Here is a 15,726-nt window from a genome sequence, read left to right as displayed (position 1 = left end):
ACTACTGGTAAAACTGATAAAATTTGGGACCAAATATTATTCAGACACTTTGACCTGACCATGTTTTGCTTAAGTGTTTTTTTCTTTATTTGCTAATGCAACTTTTTTATACCTCAGACTGAACAAAATTAAGCATTGCTTGGTAACTGGTCAACAAAGTACTGACAGTTGTGTAAATATTGTCATACTAGTTTGAATATTTGGTTGATTGTAATCCATTACATACCTTTCTATATCTGACATTATCAAGATTAATTTGTTCTGACACAAATGAACTCTGAGTTCTTGTCATATTTTATTACCATTTTCTAAACTGTGGCAAATAAATTGTGATAATGTGAGAAATGTAGGAGTCTCACATGCATATCTGACAGATTTTGATAACTGAATGGATCATTTTGCAGGTAATGGCCCACATGAGTGAAAGAATGTTTAGAAGTTGTGAAGAGTTTGACAATCTCAGTGAGAATCAGCTCATCAGTTTTGATCAACAAGCCATGTGCATTTAGTTACAGTATTGTGCAAATTGTAGACAATTGTACTTACTCTTTTTCACATATGTGCCAAAACATATGCAATTTGGTTAAATTAATAAGGAATTCAAATTTGATGTGAACAAGAATCTAATTGTGTAGACGTCTGAACTTATTGTTTTGAGAGAGAAAAAACCTTGAGCTTAAGCGATTGAGAAAAACTGTAGTGCTGGGCACACGTCTAAGCATTCAATAGTAACTGAAAGATTTAAATATTGGTTGGTATTTTTTTAAACGAAAGTAAACGATTCTTAAGAAGCATTAATAAAAATATGAGAGATTGTCACTGATAAAAAAATCTGATGCTCAGATAAATACCAGTGAGTGTTCAAAGCTAATTGCTATTTCTATATATTGATATGTTAAAGAATGTGGGTAACTAAACAGTTGTTGGTCCCAATTGAGGAAAAAAATACTATGGAAGTCAATGGGGACCAGAAATTATCTTTAAACTGATTATACTGAGAATATATAGGGTGTGTCTTTAATTTCTAATAACTATTAAAGGAGAAGCCCACTTCCAAAACAAAAATTTATAGATAATGTACTCACCCCCATGTCATCCAAGATGTTCATGTCTTTCTTTCTTCAGTCGATAATAAATTATATTTATTTATTAAAAAAAATCAGGAATTATCTCCATATAATGGATTTCAATGGTGCCCCCAAGTTTGAACTTCCAAAATGCAGTTTAAATGCAGCTTCAAATGGCTCTAATCCCAGCCGATGAAGAAGAGTCTTATCTAGCGAAACGATCGGTAATTTTCGAAACAAATTGACTATTTATATACTTTTTAACCTCAAACGCTCATCTTGTCTAAGTAGCGTTAACTGTTTTTTTCGGTTCAATATGGTCAGTACCGTTAGGCTATGTCGAAAAACTCCTATCTCGTTTTCGTCTTCAACATCAAAATCATCCTACATCACTGTTTTACCTGTTTTTTTGTAAAGGGCGTTTGATCTACTTTGCATGTTCACTTGGTCGGTATACACTGGGTCGGTATTTCTGCAGCGATTTTGGACGATTTTGAAGTTGGGAAAGAAAATGAGATGGGAGTTTTTCGACATACCCTAACCCTATATAAACTGTCAATTTGTTTTGAAATCTTTTTCTCAGGAAACATAATTTCTTATCAACTCAAGAAAGAAAGAGACAAACATCTTGGATGACAAGAGGGTGAGTAAATTATCTGTAAATTTTTGTTCTGAAAGTGGACTTCTCCTTTAACGTCTCTGATTTCAGGCAGAATTAGTATATTTTGATGCCGTTCCTTATTGTGGTTGAAAATGATATAGTTTAAACAGGACGCTGCTAACAGTCAACACATAATGTTTTAACCCCCCAGTAGGCAAGCCAGCGAAAGTGCAAGGAACAAAAATCAGCATCTTTACTTAATGGTCAGTCCTGTTCTAAATTCAAATTGCAATTATACACTGTGCTTGCCACCATACTTTAAATCCACTTCAAATTCAGGAATTTAAAAGGCATTCTCAATTCAAATCTGAACCGCACACACACCCACTCATCACTCAGGAAACAACATCTTCTAACTAAAAACAGATTTCCACAAATGCAAAAAGCAGATAGCCAGGGGAGATGAGTTTCCAGTTGTTGGATGTTTCTAGTTAAAGCCGAACAATTGGAAAAACAGAGTAATCAAAGGCATGAGCCCTGATGAGTCTTTCACTGATCTATGGGTATTGATGGTTGTTCATATGAAAGGATGACAGGTATTTGCACTGCAGTGCCAAAAATGTCTGCATGGAGTATTCTTGCTTAGCATCAGTCAGTCCAGATGTAAAGGTTCATAACTAAACAACCTAAATTAGCTCTGATGTATTGTATCGAAAGAAACAAGCAAGAGTTTCTTCAAACTCATCTTTGTATTTGTTTTAATAGAACTTGCAACTTGCACAATCATAATGAAGTACACATGATAATAAACAGCGAACTTGTTTTGTCGTTAAAGAGGTGTTTGAGAACATGATTTCCCTTTTTACGTCAGTGTGTGTCCTGGAGGACTCTGGTAGTGCACCATGTGAATGGATGATCATTTCAAAGCATCAGCAAATGTGCGATAAAAATACAATAAATACTGTACAACACATGCCAACACAGAAATACTGTTCTTGCCATTAATGTAACAATGACCACAGGAAGCAACACAAACACCAGGAACATGGATAACAATGCTTAATCATGCAAATACACATATCAATAAATGTTACATAAAGTGCCAGCCGTAGCATGTGCATACACAGTCTGAATATTCTTAAGAGCAATATGTCAAATTAGAGGTCTGGAGCAATATTAAGTAGTTCCCCTGCAACACATGAAAAGCAACAGCAAAAATAACACAGCAAACGCACATTTGATAAGCATTATATAAGCATTATATAAAGTATCACGTTTCAACAATATACACATTATAATATTCTCTTTACGTCTGTCAGCTCATTCCCTTTCTGAAATTCTGACACTGTTAAAGAAGTAATGAAAATTGTTATGGAAAGGTTTCCCCTGAGTTTGCAGTGAAAGTGTGCCCATTGACTCTTAAACATCCCTGTTAGACTCATTTTGCTTCAGGACCCAGATTTTACATTGGACGGCACTAATATTAAAATAATACAGTTGGGCCCAAAGGTCTGATACCACACTAAATATATGGGCTAGAAAATCTATTAGCTTTAAATATTAATGTTAAAACAAATAAAAAATATTTTGAGGATTAATTAAAATTAATAAGAGGGAAAAAAAGATCAAATAAGTTAATTACATTGACCATGTGGGCAAAAAGGGTCACTGAAGCACATAAGATGCTCTTTGGAACATTCTCAAATCATGCTGGATAACATGATCATCAGGTTTTGAATGAATGTGGAACTTATGTTAGATCCAGTTTTGCTGTCTGTCAAGCAAAAGAGAGGCATTCATGACTGAAATACATGTACATTTTTAATACAACTTTTCATTCGGATACTGCTGACAATTTACAGTTTGTGGTGTCAGTCCTTTGTATCCCACTGTATGTGACTGCAGCAGTAGCAACAACAACAACAAAAGGCTGTATTGGTCATTTACACAAGTACAAACGTTACAAGATTCACATATCAAAAGAGAGATTATCAACATATAGATTATAACCCATTTTTAACCATTTCTTAAATTTTCCACAATATTTCAAAGGCAGAGGCCATGCTTTGCGAACACATTTGCGACAGGCTCTATACTGCACACTTATGCGGCTAGCGGGTATTTTTTGTGTTGGGTTAAGCACCACAGCAGGATGGTGTGTCAGAGAAGGAACCGTAATTTGGTGACTTAATATTCTCTGGCCTCCTCCAATTCATTCATGAAAATGTCCTGTTGGGGGTTCTCTGTGCAGTGCAGACCATTATTGGGTGGGCGAACAGCGTGAAACCTGCTCCAGTCTCCTTTACACAGTATCCAGGGCATTACATCCACCTTAAAATGAAGCTCTGGAGAGAACTCTGTGCTTATTAGGTTGGGGGTGCCTGCCCCCTTGCCCCTTGTAATTAGATGATTGTTGTCATCATAGCAACAATGTTGGGCAGCCAGGGTGGTGCCGTCTCTTGAGAGGCCAGAACGTAAGCAAGAGTGTGCAGACGGCTTGTAGATGTCCAGCCGTTCTTTTGGGCCACTAGCATCCCTCCATTGGAAGGTCCGGTCACGTCCCGCATCCAGCAGACTGACTATATTGTTGGAGGCTTCTGAAGGATAGGTGCACGGACAGCTTGGTAATTCAGTCAAAACCTGCTGCAGGTAACGCTGGAGAAACTCACTCTTACAATTCAGCCACTTCTCACAGCTGTCAACATCTGCAGAACAACCAAACCCAAACAGATTACACATTAGCTGAATCAGCTATAGTTACCAACCTTTCCTAGTAGTGGATTGAAAAACAAAATACACTGTTAATTCTTAACCACTTAGTTTCAAAGTGATTTTTTATGGATGTATAGAGTCACTCCATAGGTGTACATTCTACTAACAATCAGTGTCTGAATTATGTTTTTTTTTAATTCAATTTCAGACAATATAACAATTTTATTTTTACAATATGAGAATCATGATTATTTGATTTTAATATTGCTTAACTTTATTGTTTACTTTAACAATAAAATTAAAGCACTTACCAGTGCCAAAGGGTTCTGTACCATTTTCCATCTCAAATGGAAAGATGTGAGCCACACTGTTCCAATCATCTTAAAAAAAAAAAAAAAAAAAAAAAGTGTTACATAAAATTACATAAAGTAATTTTTAATTTTAGAAAAAAAGGACACATTTTTGAGTACTGAAGCAACCTGGGCACGGTACGAGGTCACAGCTTCGTGATTCGGTAGAGATGCAGAAATCTCCACATGAACGTGAACGGGTCTGGTTGCCATGGCCACAAGTGACACTACAGGGACTCCATGCACCCCATTCTTCCTCTTTCTCTCCTAAGAGCACAGGAATAATTAGATAAGACATTTATTTCTTGTTTTTGTCCAAAGCACACATCTCTATTCCTCATATAAATTTTGGGTAACACTTTAGAATACAGATCTGTCATTAATGAATAACTACACAGGAACAAATGACTAATGTACTATTAACATTCTAGTAACTGCTATTAACTAACAAGAAATTCTGATTAACGAATCAGTAAGTAATAGTGCTCATAGCAGTTCACTATTAGCTAATCAGTAACTACAATTTTTTTTTTATCTCCCAGAGGACTACTAAGAACTACTATATACATGTTCATAATTAATGTAAATAGTGCAAAATGTATAATTAATTCTAAAGTGAAGATCATGGTAGCCCACTAGTAATGACTCAGGTATTACGAAATACTTCAGAAGGAATTGCTAATTATTTGGATCAGTATTCTAAAGTAAAGATCATGATAACTCCTTAGTAATGACTGAAGACATTAAAAACTATTGAGGATAGTTATACTTCCAATGGCTTTGGTAAGTCGTTACTAGTGGGTTACCATGATCTTCACTTTAGAATAATTAGTAATTCCTTCTGAAGTATGTAGTAACACTTGAGTCATTACTATCCAAAACCTTACATATACCTCAATAGCTTACCATGATTTCAGTCATTACTAGAGAGTTATCATGATCTTCACTTTAGAATACGGATCCAAAAAAATAGGTATTACCTGAGTCATTACTAGTAGGGTTACCATGATCTTTACTATACATTTTGCATTATTCACATTAATTATGAACATGTATATAGTAGTTCTTAGTAGTTCTCTGGGAGATATGAAAAAATAGTAGTTACTGATTAGCCAATAGTGAACTATCATGTTCCACTGAGCACTATTACTTACTGATTCGTTAATCAGAGTTTCTTGTTAGTCAATAGTAGTTACTAGAATGTTAATAGTGCATTAGTCATTTGTTCCTATGTAATTATTCACTAATGACGGATCTGTATTCTAAAGTGTTACCAAATTTTGAACAAAATCCTTAACCTTAAGTACTTTTCAGTGATCTAATTACAAGTGGTCCTCTGAGACACATTACCATTTACACTTGGTATTAGAATGATAACATTCAAATGCATTGCCTGTGACCATCTGTGTTGTTAAAACTAACTTAACACTTGGCACTTAGTTCCTCCTGCACCGGCTGGCTCATTGGGCACCAAGCGATCTCCAGCTGCAGCTTCCGCTTCATCCCTTGACAGGCCTACAGCAGGTAAACCATCAATGAATGAGTGGTGCCAGGTTTGCCTTGGCTGGCCTTGCTTCTGTTTCCTCTGGGCAGGCGTCCATAATATGATGGCCTTCAGTAAGCTGTCTGGTGATTGACGTAGTATGTGACCTGCAAACCGGAAGTGGCGTTCAGTGATCATGTCGGCCAAAGGCCACGTAGTGGTGGGGTGCTAAACTTCTTTGTTGGAGATTCGGTCATAATAGTACATTTTTAAGATCCAACATAAGCATCTTTGTTGAAAAACATTCAACTGTAGTGATCGCTGCAGATAACTTTCACAGGTGTATAGGCACAGGCATAGCTGACACGAAGGATTTTACACTTGGAGGCACTGATTCAAAGACCAAACTCCACCACCTGCCACTCCAATGTGCCGCTAAGGTCACTAAGGGATCACTGGGTAGCTGCAAGCAGGGCGATATCGTCTGCAAAATCCAAATCCGCAATTCATCTACCATCTCTCCCAAACAAGCCGTAGTCCCCTGATTCTGTGACATGTCACATGATGAAATCTAGGGTGGGGATGAAGAGGAACAGTGAGATCACCCATCCCTAGAGGATGCCTGTATTAATCCGAAACTAGTCAGAAGTTCCTCGATCCATGTGAACACATCAGCTGGTTTCAGAGTAGATGTTCCTTAAAATGTCGACAAACTTTGCTAGAATACTGTAGCTTCGGTGTATTTTTCTCAGTGTTTCTCAGTGAACGCTATCGAATGCCTTTGCGGAATTTACAAAATTAATTGATAGCTCCTGTTGAAACTCCACTTTGGGAACCTGCCTGCTCCTCTTGCAATAGTGCATTAGACGCTCGTCTGAGGTGTCAACGGAGAACCAGCACAAACCTTGCCGAGGACCATGATACCTCAGCGGTTGTTGCAATTGGCAAGGTTTCTCTTCTTTTTAAATTTAACAATAATGACTCGTCTCTAATCTGCTGGGACTGATGACAAATTCCAACATCGGTTCATTAAGGTGGTCATCTTGTCGATTACGGCTTGGACACTGCTCTTAAACATCTGGGTGCACAACCACTCCAGAAGGCCATAACTTCTGTTTCAGTCTCCATTGCTGGGATTGGTCCATTTTCTACAAGTAGATCAACCATGGTTTTTTCAAAGTGTTCCACCTAAGCTCTCTGACTATTCAGTATAATATTTATATGTCATTTCTATCAGCAATTTCCTGTGTTTCTTGGTGTTTCTGTTCAATTCAGTTCTTATCGCAGTGAGAATTTTTTGACCAACTTTTTGGCTATTCCGCTCTTCAGTGGCAACCTGATCGGATCCTGAAAGGGCCTGGTCTTGCAGGTGCTTTTGTTGTCTCCAGGCATCAATGAGGTCCCAAGTATCATTTGTAATTCATCGTTTTAATCCATCAGTTTGGATACAAGCCACATTTTTTCCTGACCACACTTTCTCAATCTTGTTGTCTTCTATTCCTGCCAATAATTTGAATCGGTTCTGCAGTTCAAGTTGAAATTGTCGAGACTTAGCAATGTCAAATGGCCACAAACGATGGGCCATAGGTGGGGGGCACAAAAGTCGTAGCTGGCATTTAGTGGAAAGCAAATGTTGATCTGATCCCACATTCACATTGCGTTGGCTTCTGACATCACGGAGAGATGACCACCAGCATTTACCGATACAGAAACAGTCGATTTCGTTCTCATACAGTCTACCAGGCGATTGCCACGTCATCTTGTGTCTCTATTTATGTTTGAAATATGTATTTCCAATGCATACACGTAGTAAACGTAGTCAGTCGCCGTTGTCATTCGTTTGGAGGCTTGATCCATGAGTGCCGACAGCTGCCTTGAAGCAGGTGCTATTGCCATCGAGCAGGCCGTTATGGTCACTGATAAAAAGGAGGACAATGTGACAAGGGACGTTAGCGAGTTCCTCTTGGAGTAGGTTGTAGAAAGCATCCCTCGCTGTATCATCTGTGTCTTCTTTTCAGGCTTGTATGACCCTGAGCTTGGTGTGACGAGTGTGGAACTGGGCAGTGTTTATTCGATCCGAGGAGGGCTTCCATACGATCAGTGCCACAGCAGCTGACTTGTATATGCTCAGTGTCATGGCTGGCATATAAGATTTTTTGGCGCTGACGATGTGGCTAGAGCTAGTACATTGGATCACGGCAAAGCCATGTTGAGGCGGTAATCATCAAAGGTCTGGAGGAATTGGGTAAGGTAGCCAGTTTGATGAAGTGACTGGACGTTCCTCATGCCAATGTGGTTCTTAGTCTTAGTGTTGATGAATGAGCCAATCATCAGCGTTTATCCAGGCTTGGGAGTGGCGCTGTCAGATTTGCCACATCCAGTGGCTCGTTCTTTAACACCAAGACTAAAGACCCTTATCTTGCCCTGTCTTAGCAATAAACCCAGAAAATGCATAGAAACATAACAACAACAACTCATCACTCAAAGACGCCAGCCCAGGAAAACCTTGCAAAAGCATGGTAGCACCTTGGAAACCACCACAACACTCTAAACCTTAACTTCTGCACAAGAAAACAAGGGTAAGCTGAAAGAGTAACCTTTTGCCAGGCCTTATAGCCTCCAAAAAAAAAAAAAAAACAGTCTTCAAAAGGCTGAGTAGCTTTTAGCATTTGGGGAATACTTCAAAACTCTTTACCAAAAACAAACTGCCGAATTAAACAAAGACAACAGATGTCTTCTTCTTTCTTCTGTAATACAGAGTATAGATTACAGACTAGCATGTTTAAATATTTAACTTGAATTTGGGTGGGGTGCCAATGACATTGCACACACAGTGATGGTGCCCTGATTACAGACAGACTAGTGAATGATGAAAAAGAGGCGTTGGCTCAGCGACTACTCTTGCTGGCTTTGTAGAACTGCCAAACTGTGAAAACCACAACAGCCACAGGGCTTGTCTTATAGCAGAGGTTAATCAAAGCAGGAATGGGGTACTGAATCCAGAGGGTCAAGATTTGAGTGTTTAGCATTAGCAGTTACCCATGCTAAAAATGCTGGTTTCAAGAACATTTAAGACAGGCTTTTAAATCTGTTTGGGACCCTAAAGTGATCCCTTTGGCTAAAATAATTTCAAAGGTTCAAAAAAAAAGAGGACTGAAATTGTTAGTACAAAACAATAAAGCATTGTTTTAATAAAAAGTTATTTTCCTGTCCTGTTAAGCACACACACAAAAAAAGAAACCATCCTGTAATAGACATAAACTTCTGGCTTACATTGGGGCCATCCTTAATCTCTAAATTTAGCACTTGATCACTGTGTCTTTCCTTGACCACTCCAATTAAGCCCACATCCCATTTCATCCTTGTCTCCAATGAAAGACTGCACAGCTAAAATGCAAAATGCACAATTCCCACCATAAAACAGACATGGCCAGAAGAGAAAAACAAAAAAGCAAAAGAGGCGTAATGTTATGCATGGCCTTGAAAAGCCTAGGATTCTTGAACAAGCTTAAAAGACCCAGCCGCTCTGGGCTGGAGGGGGTGTTGGGGGGATGCAGGGTCTGGGGCCCAACCCCCGGGACATAAAAAGTAAACGAATGACCCCTCTCACTCTGTGTTCCCGATCTGCGCTCTAATTGAACACAAGCATGGGCTTATTTGTTCAAGAGAACGTACTCACGCTGCCATTAGTGAGCGGATCGGGCTCATCTTCAAACAGCGGTCTTCTCTGCCGAGTGGAACCAGTGTCTACATCAAATACCGCGCCGCCAACTGACAATTCAGTCCGAATCAATGCTGTGAAGCAGCCTTTACCAGTTTGCTCTACCCTTCATCCCCAATCATCCCCATTTCTTCAGCTGGACACATCTTTTTCTTCACAATGTTCTGATTTTACCAATTCTGATCTTGCTTGAAGACAACTTTCTTCATTCCAAGGCATTTTGTTTATTGCACAGCTTGAAAGTTCAAATACGCTTATTTCTAAATTCTCAAGACTTGTATATAAAAACAGCCAATAAGAAAGCACTCACCATAATGGCCATGAGTCCATGGGCTTTCCCAATTGCCACCTGTTTTGTCCAGCCCACTAGGAAGGGGCTCCCCACTGTCATACTCCAGGACATAATCATCCTCTTCCTCCACTGCTTGGCCAGTACCATCCTCGCCTGAATCTACATCTGTGTAACCCCAAAATAAAGGCCAGAAAAGCTTTTTTCCACCCAGCCATTCTACAGTAGAGGAGGGAGAAGATGTGGGCCAGTCATTGCTCCATTCCTTAACCAGGTCCATGTCAACCTCCATGGGGGGGTCATCCAATACCTCGATGGTCACCTACAACCAGGGATGCAAAGTGCACAGGGATTTAATCGGATGGAACACTGGGTGTTATTTTAAGAACTTACAACTCGCAGCTAATAAGGGCCATGAAGACAAATCATCCTGTAGTAAGTCTGGAGAAAAGTCAGTGACAGTAAGTTTCAGCGGTGAGTCACTGATCAAGGTTTTTGATTTGAGCTCAGGCTCAATATCAAATCAAGCAGAATTACTTTCTTCTCATCCCATGATCAGATTACTTATTACACTTAATTACATCCTATCCGGAGTGATGACTCACTATGGATGCTGATAAATTCACTTTGGATTAGACAGGATTAGACATTAGCCTCAGAGTAGAGAAACACAGTAATGGCTTATTAGATCCGGAATGGCATATTATGACTTGCCCCGCTCAATCATCAAAAGTACTGGAAGAAGAACTCTCTAACATCACATCACAAAGCATTTCACAGAGATGGCTGCTCACTTGAGATGTGTGCTTTTGCATGCGCTCACCTGAATGTTTGGGTTTTGGGAGCCAATGTCAGCATTTGCCAGGTCTGGAAAGTTTTTGAGGTCTAGGACAAAAGGTTTTGATTCCTCCTCAGGCTCAGGCTGTGGTAGGACACTTGTTGAGCGATGCTGGAGCCATCTGTGTTGGTGGGGACGTAGGTCTGCCAAATCATTCTGGACTCGGTTCTGGTGGTACAAGAGATTATGGTCATTGCTAATGCCTCTTAAAGATGTCTGAGGATGTGTCTGATGAAAAAGAAACATAAAATGCAACAATAAGTGTTACCCTGACTTCAGAACGTCATAGGAAAATCTTGATGATCCAGCAGTGAATTCGTTTTTTGGGTTCTGACGTCACTAAAACCTGTATTGTGAAATTTCCTGCATACGGTGACACAGTTGATAATGACTTTGCCATATTAGAGATATAAAGTAACCCTCAAGTGAAAAAGATGGGATGTTCTCTAATGAAAAGCTTAGAATAGGTCAACTTGTGCCTATTTTCTGATTGTACTGATATTCTTGTTCGCTTGAGGAACCTGTAAAAACCGGTCTCAGAACAGCAGTTTCTACTGACTTGTTTTATTAAACTCATACTTAGCAGGTACCATGGTCATGATCAAATGTTCTGTTTACAACATGTTTTTGCAACAGTAGAGCACTGTAAACAATCAGTTAAATATTGAATTAATTCAATTGTGATTTAGAGGTGTTTTAACGCCCCAAATTGTACTTGATCTGAAGATAAGACACTCCAGGGTGTGTGAGCTTCTCTAAGATTTATTCTCAATATTAATTGGTATTTTCTTCCTGGAAGTCTCAACAAGAGAGGCTGAAAGACTAGTTGCTTTCACTCAGCGAAGACCCTTACATGGACTTGCAGAGCGAGTTTGATTTCCTAAGCATAGAAACTAAATATCTCCTTACATCCTTTGTCTCCCAGAGGCCATCTCTTGTCTTCTTCTGTATTGTTAATTCATTGTAAAATCATCTTTCCTACCGGTGGAATGCGGCCTGTCCTGCCAGTGGACTTTCTCACCATCACAAACATATGGCATGAATTCCAGAACCCGAAACAAAGCCGTATGCGCTAGCGAAAGACCATGCGATACACACACAGCCTCTATTGAGCTCTCTGGTGAGACACATGGACACAATCAGCTCACACACTTTATGTTGGGGCATTTGGGAAAGCAGTCTGCAGTGCAGCCTAGATTTATGTGACCTCTAATATCAAAGTCCCAGGACCACGCCATTTCCAAACCAGTGAAGAAAAACAATAATCTAAGACCCCCCATTCCCTTTCTTTTTGACGACCCCTGCCCCACATGTAAAAACAAAAGAGACATTTAGTAATACAAAGCTGAGTAGCAGGACCTTTCTTGGAGAGGTTAGACGTGGCCCCCTTGTGCACAAACACAGGATCAAGGAGACCAGAATGCAGGAAATTCCACATTAACACAGAAGAGGGGCTAAAAAAACAATTTAGGAGCTGAACTATGACCCTGTGAGAGAGAGTGAAACTAAATGTTTTTTGACCAGTATTAGGCCTCGCTATTGTACTGCTCTACTGTATGATGTCTCTTTCTGTTCTGGTCCCTTTTGCATGGTTAAATAATAAAAACAGGGTTAGAGAATTGGTTCGTAAGATAGTGTCACTACCTCAAAACCACTTAAGATTTGTTTTAATAAAGCAAGATGCAGCTCTCATCTGTAGGGTGGTTATGAGTAAAGTTCCTGTTATTCCAACCAAAGTATTCATGACATCTGCCACGTTTATACAACGGATCATGGCTAATGAGCACTCATTAATGTAAACAGTTCATTATTAAGACTCATTAATGTACACAAGGCACATTTTAAATTGTCAACCCTTTTAACAGTTTGTGGAGTAAAGTGATTATTGGTTATATGAAAAATGGTTATATGAATATCAGCATTAAATTCGAATACACTTCATGATCATTATTATTAGAAGTAATAAATGTAACACTGTCAACCAGTTTACCTCATACTCTTATTTTTCTAAAGGCATAGTTAAATCCTCAGCATATATTAAGTTGTATTCATTTAGCTGAAGTCACACAATATACATTATTAATGCTCAAAGACTTGAAATGAACTTGCACTGTTCAGTTGGTTTGTGCTTTAGGGTCTTCCAGAATAATGGCAGTGTTCCATGATGCATAACAGTTTCTTTAGCTAGACAACAGTCAGTTTCACAAATGTTTTTCTGAATCAATCTCACATGATGTATTGCATTTAGAAATGTGTAGTGTAAATCATTTTTTAAACATTTTTCAATTAAAGTGGCCTGAGCGCATTTGTCATGCTATAGTTATAGAGCCACATACACAAAATAACATATTCACACATTCTAGTAGAGATTGTTTGGAAATTACGCACAATAACAGTACTCAGTTCAAAACGATATTTACACATCATGTTATTTTATGTTACTTAACATTACATGCTATTTAAAGCCTGAAATCTGGGTCTGGCTCCAAAATAAAAAAAAATATCATTTATTTTATTTAATGTTTTATTTATATAGAGACAAATACAATAAAGATAGATCAAACTGGAACAACATCTGTCCAATGCATGTATCATAGTGATTATAGCTATAGCTAATTATATATAATATATATATATATATATATATATATATATATATATATATATATATATATATATATATTAAAACTTGCAGCAGATTTTAAATAATCAGGTTATGAATTTGAAAATTTCCGTGAGTGGGCAGTCTGAGCAAAAGATGTTTTACAAAATAGAATTTTATAATTTCCACTAGAAGCCGCTCTGGTGGATCTGTGAAGTGGAGAGTGGATCTCTCAAAAATTACATAAGGGCTTAGGGGGAAGACTATTTAAACTCAAACTGACCCATAAAGCATTTGAAAAGTAATACAAATAAATGATGAAATTATGTTTTTTTTTAATCAATCTCTGTGACATAAAATGTCTGAAGAAAAAAATGAAAAGGATTTTGATCTACTTGTACTCACCTCTGTCGAGTCGCTGTGTCTGGATGTCTTGTGATGCCTCACCGGGAAGCTGATCGCTCGTTCTATCCAAACAGCCAGCAGCAGCACAGGTAAAAGTACCCATAAACTTCTACGCGCTGTAAGCATTTTGCACAGTTGCGTATCTGTCCACTTAAATACCGCTAAAATATTAAATGTGCAGTAGTTGTTTAGGAAGCTCTGTGGGTTTCCTCCCTGGCGAAGATCTTTAGTGCGCTGTTCTTCATCTTCATCCAAACTTCCTTAAAACTCGCACAGGTATGAACATTTTAGAAATTTAGTACAGACAGTCCTCACCCGTTCATTCTATTCACAAATACAGTAAATGTGACTGGGAACGTCTTGCTGCACTGTGTCTGTCCATGTGGACTGATCAGTTTAAGTAGCTACCGCAGGTCTCACTTGCGCGCTGCTCCTCAGTCCGCACCAACGCAGCCTTATTCAACTTTTACAAAACTTTCTCTTCTCTCCTACAGGATGTCGCCGAATCATTGGTGACACGTTACTATGGTGATAGGATTTATCTCAGCTACCATAAGGAAACGAAAGATACACACTTGACTTGAGAAGTAAAGCTGAGAGCGCAGGATGGTCTGATCTCTAAGCATGGGAGGAGAAGCATTTTCCACAGCTAGTGATGCTTATGTATCTGACAGGTGTGTGCAAGGACTTATTTCCGCTCAGGCGAGTGTTTGTGCTCCATTCAGAAGTTCATTTAGAGAGCCTTTTTAACTGTTTTAAGTCTGAAATGAACTTGAATCAAGTTAGCAAAGAGGATATAGGACAACATAACAAATAGCCTAATTAAAGTAGAATTTGCATACATACAGGGATGGGCAGTATTTCAAATACGTGTATTTAAAATACGTATTTGAAATACAAAAGACTATTGTGTATTCTAAATCATTTGAAAAAAACAAAATCTAATGTATTTTGTATTTAAATACATCTAAGATCAGTATTTTCAAAGTACAAAATACTGTATTTAAATATATTTGTATTTAAATACATTTTCCACGCAGTATTTTGCTTTTTTATTTTAAATACATCTGCACACACACACACACACACACACATAATCGCGATTAATCGCATCCAAAATATTTTTTTTAATTCTATGTGTGTGTATATTTATTATGTATGTATAAAGACACACACATACAGTATGTATTTTGAAAGTATTTACATGTATATATATATATATATTTATATTAGAATTAATATTATATATAAACATAGTATATAAACATATTTTTCTTAAATATATACATGTGTGCGTGTATTTATATACACAGTACACACATATATATTATGTGCCCAAAAAGGTTTATTTTGGATGCGATTAATTGATTAATCGTTGCCCAGCACTAATAAATTTATTTAAAATCAGTGAAATAATCAGATGCAAAGCCATTTGCTAGAAAAGAGTACATTTCTTTTCTAGTGCATATGAAACATTCAGGCAGCTTTCTAGCTTTTCTAGTTTAATTTTAATGTCATTCTTCACACACTGTGTCAAAATTATATAATCAATAAGTCATGGTACTATTTTTTCTATTACTTTAACTCATTAAAATAATTACATTTAAATTTTATTTTCTAAAATATCAGATTTTTATAAGCTGTTCAATATAAATGAA

The 15,726-nt window shown here is 37.9% G+C and overlaps 1 protein-coding gene across 1 annotated transcript; it reads right to left on the bottom strand.

The window, feature by feature from the left end:
* Window positions 1-2,475: 2,475 nt before the first annotated feature.
* On the bottom strand, window positions 2,476-14,681 carry ism2b (isthmin 2b). The gene is made up of 6 exons (XM_051138825.1): window positions 14,069-14,681; window positions 11,047-11,229; window positions 10,245-10,545; window positions 4,860-4,997; window positions 4,692-4,760; window positions 2,476-4,373 (listed from the first exon to the last, which is right to left on the bottom strand). The coding sequence occupies exons 1-6, from the start codon at window positions 14,192-14,194 to the stop codon at window positions 3,856-3,858; spliced, it is 1,335 nt and encodes a 444-aa protein (XP_050994782.1). The 5' UTR covers window positions 14,195-14,681; the 3' UTR covers window positions 2,476-3,855.
* Window positions 14,682-15,726: the final 1,045 nt, after the last annotated feature.

This window comes from Labeo rohita, chromosome 20 (genome assembly GCF_022985175.1).
Source record: "Labeo rohita strain BAU-BD-2019 chromosome 20, IGBB_LRoh.1.0, whole genome shotgun sequence".
NCBI lineage: Eukaryota > Metazoa > Chordata > Actinopteri > Cypriniformes > Cyprinidae > Labeo > Labeo rohita.
The sequence above is the reverse complement of the archived record's forward strand: the minus strand, read 5'-3'. Positions and strand labels throughout refer to the sequence as shown.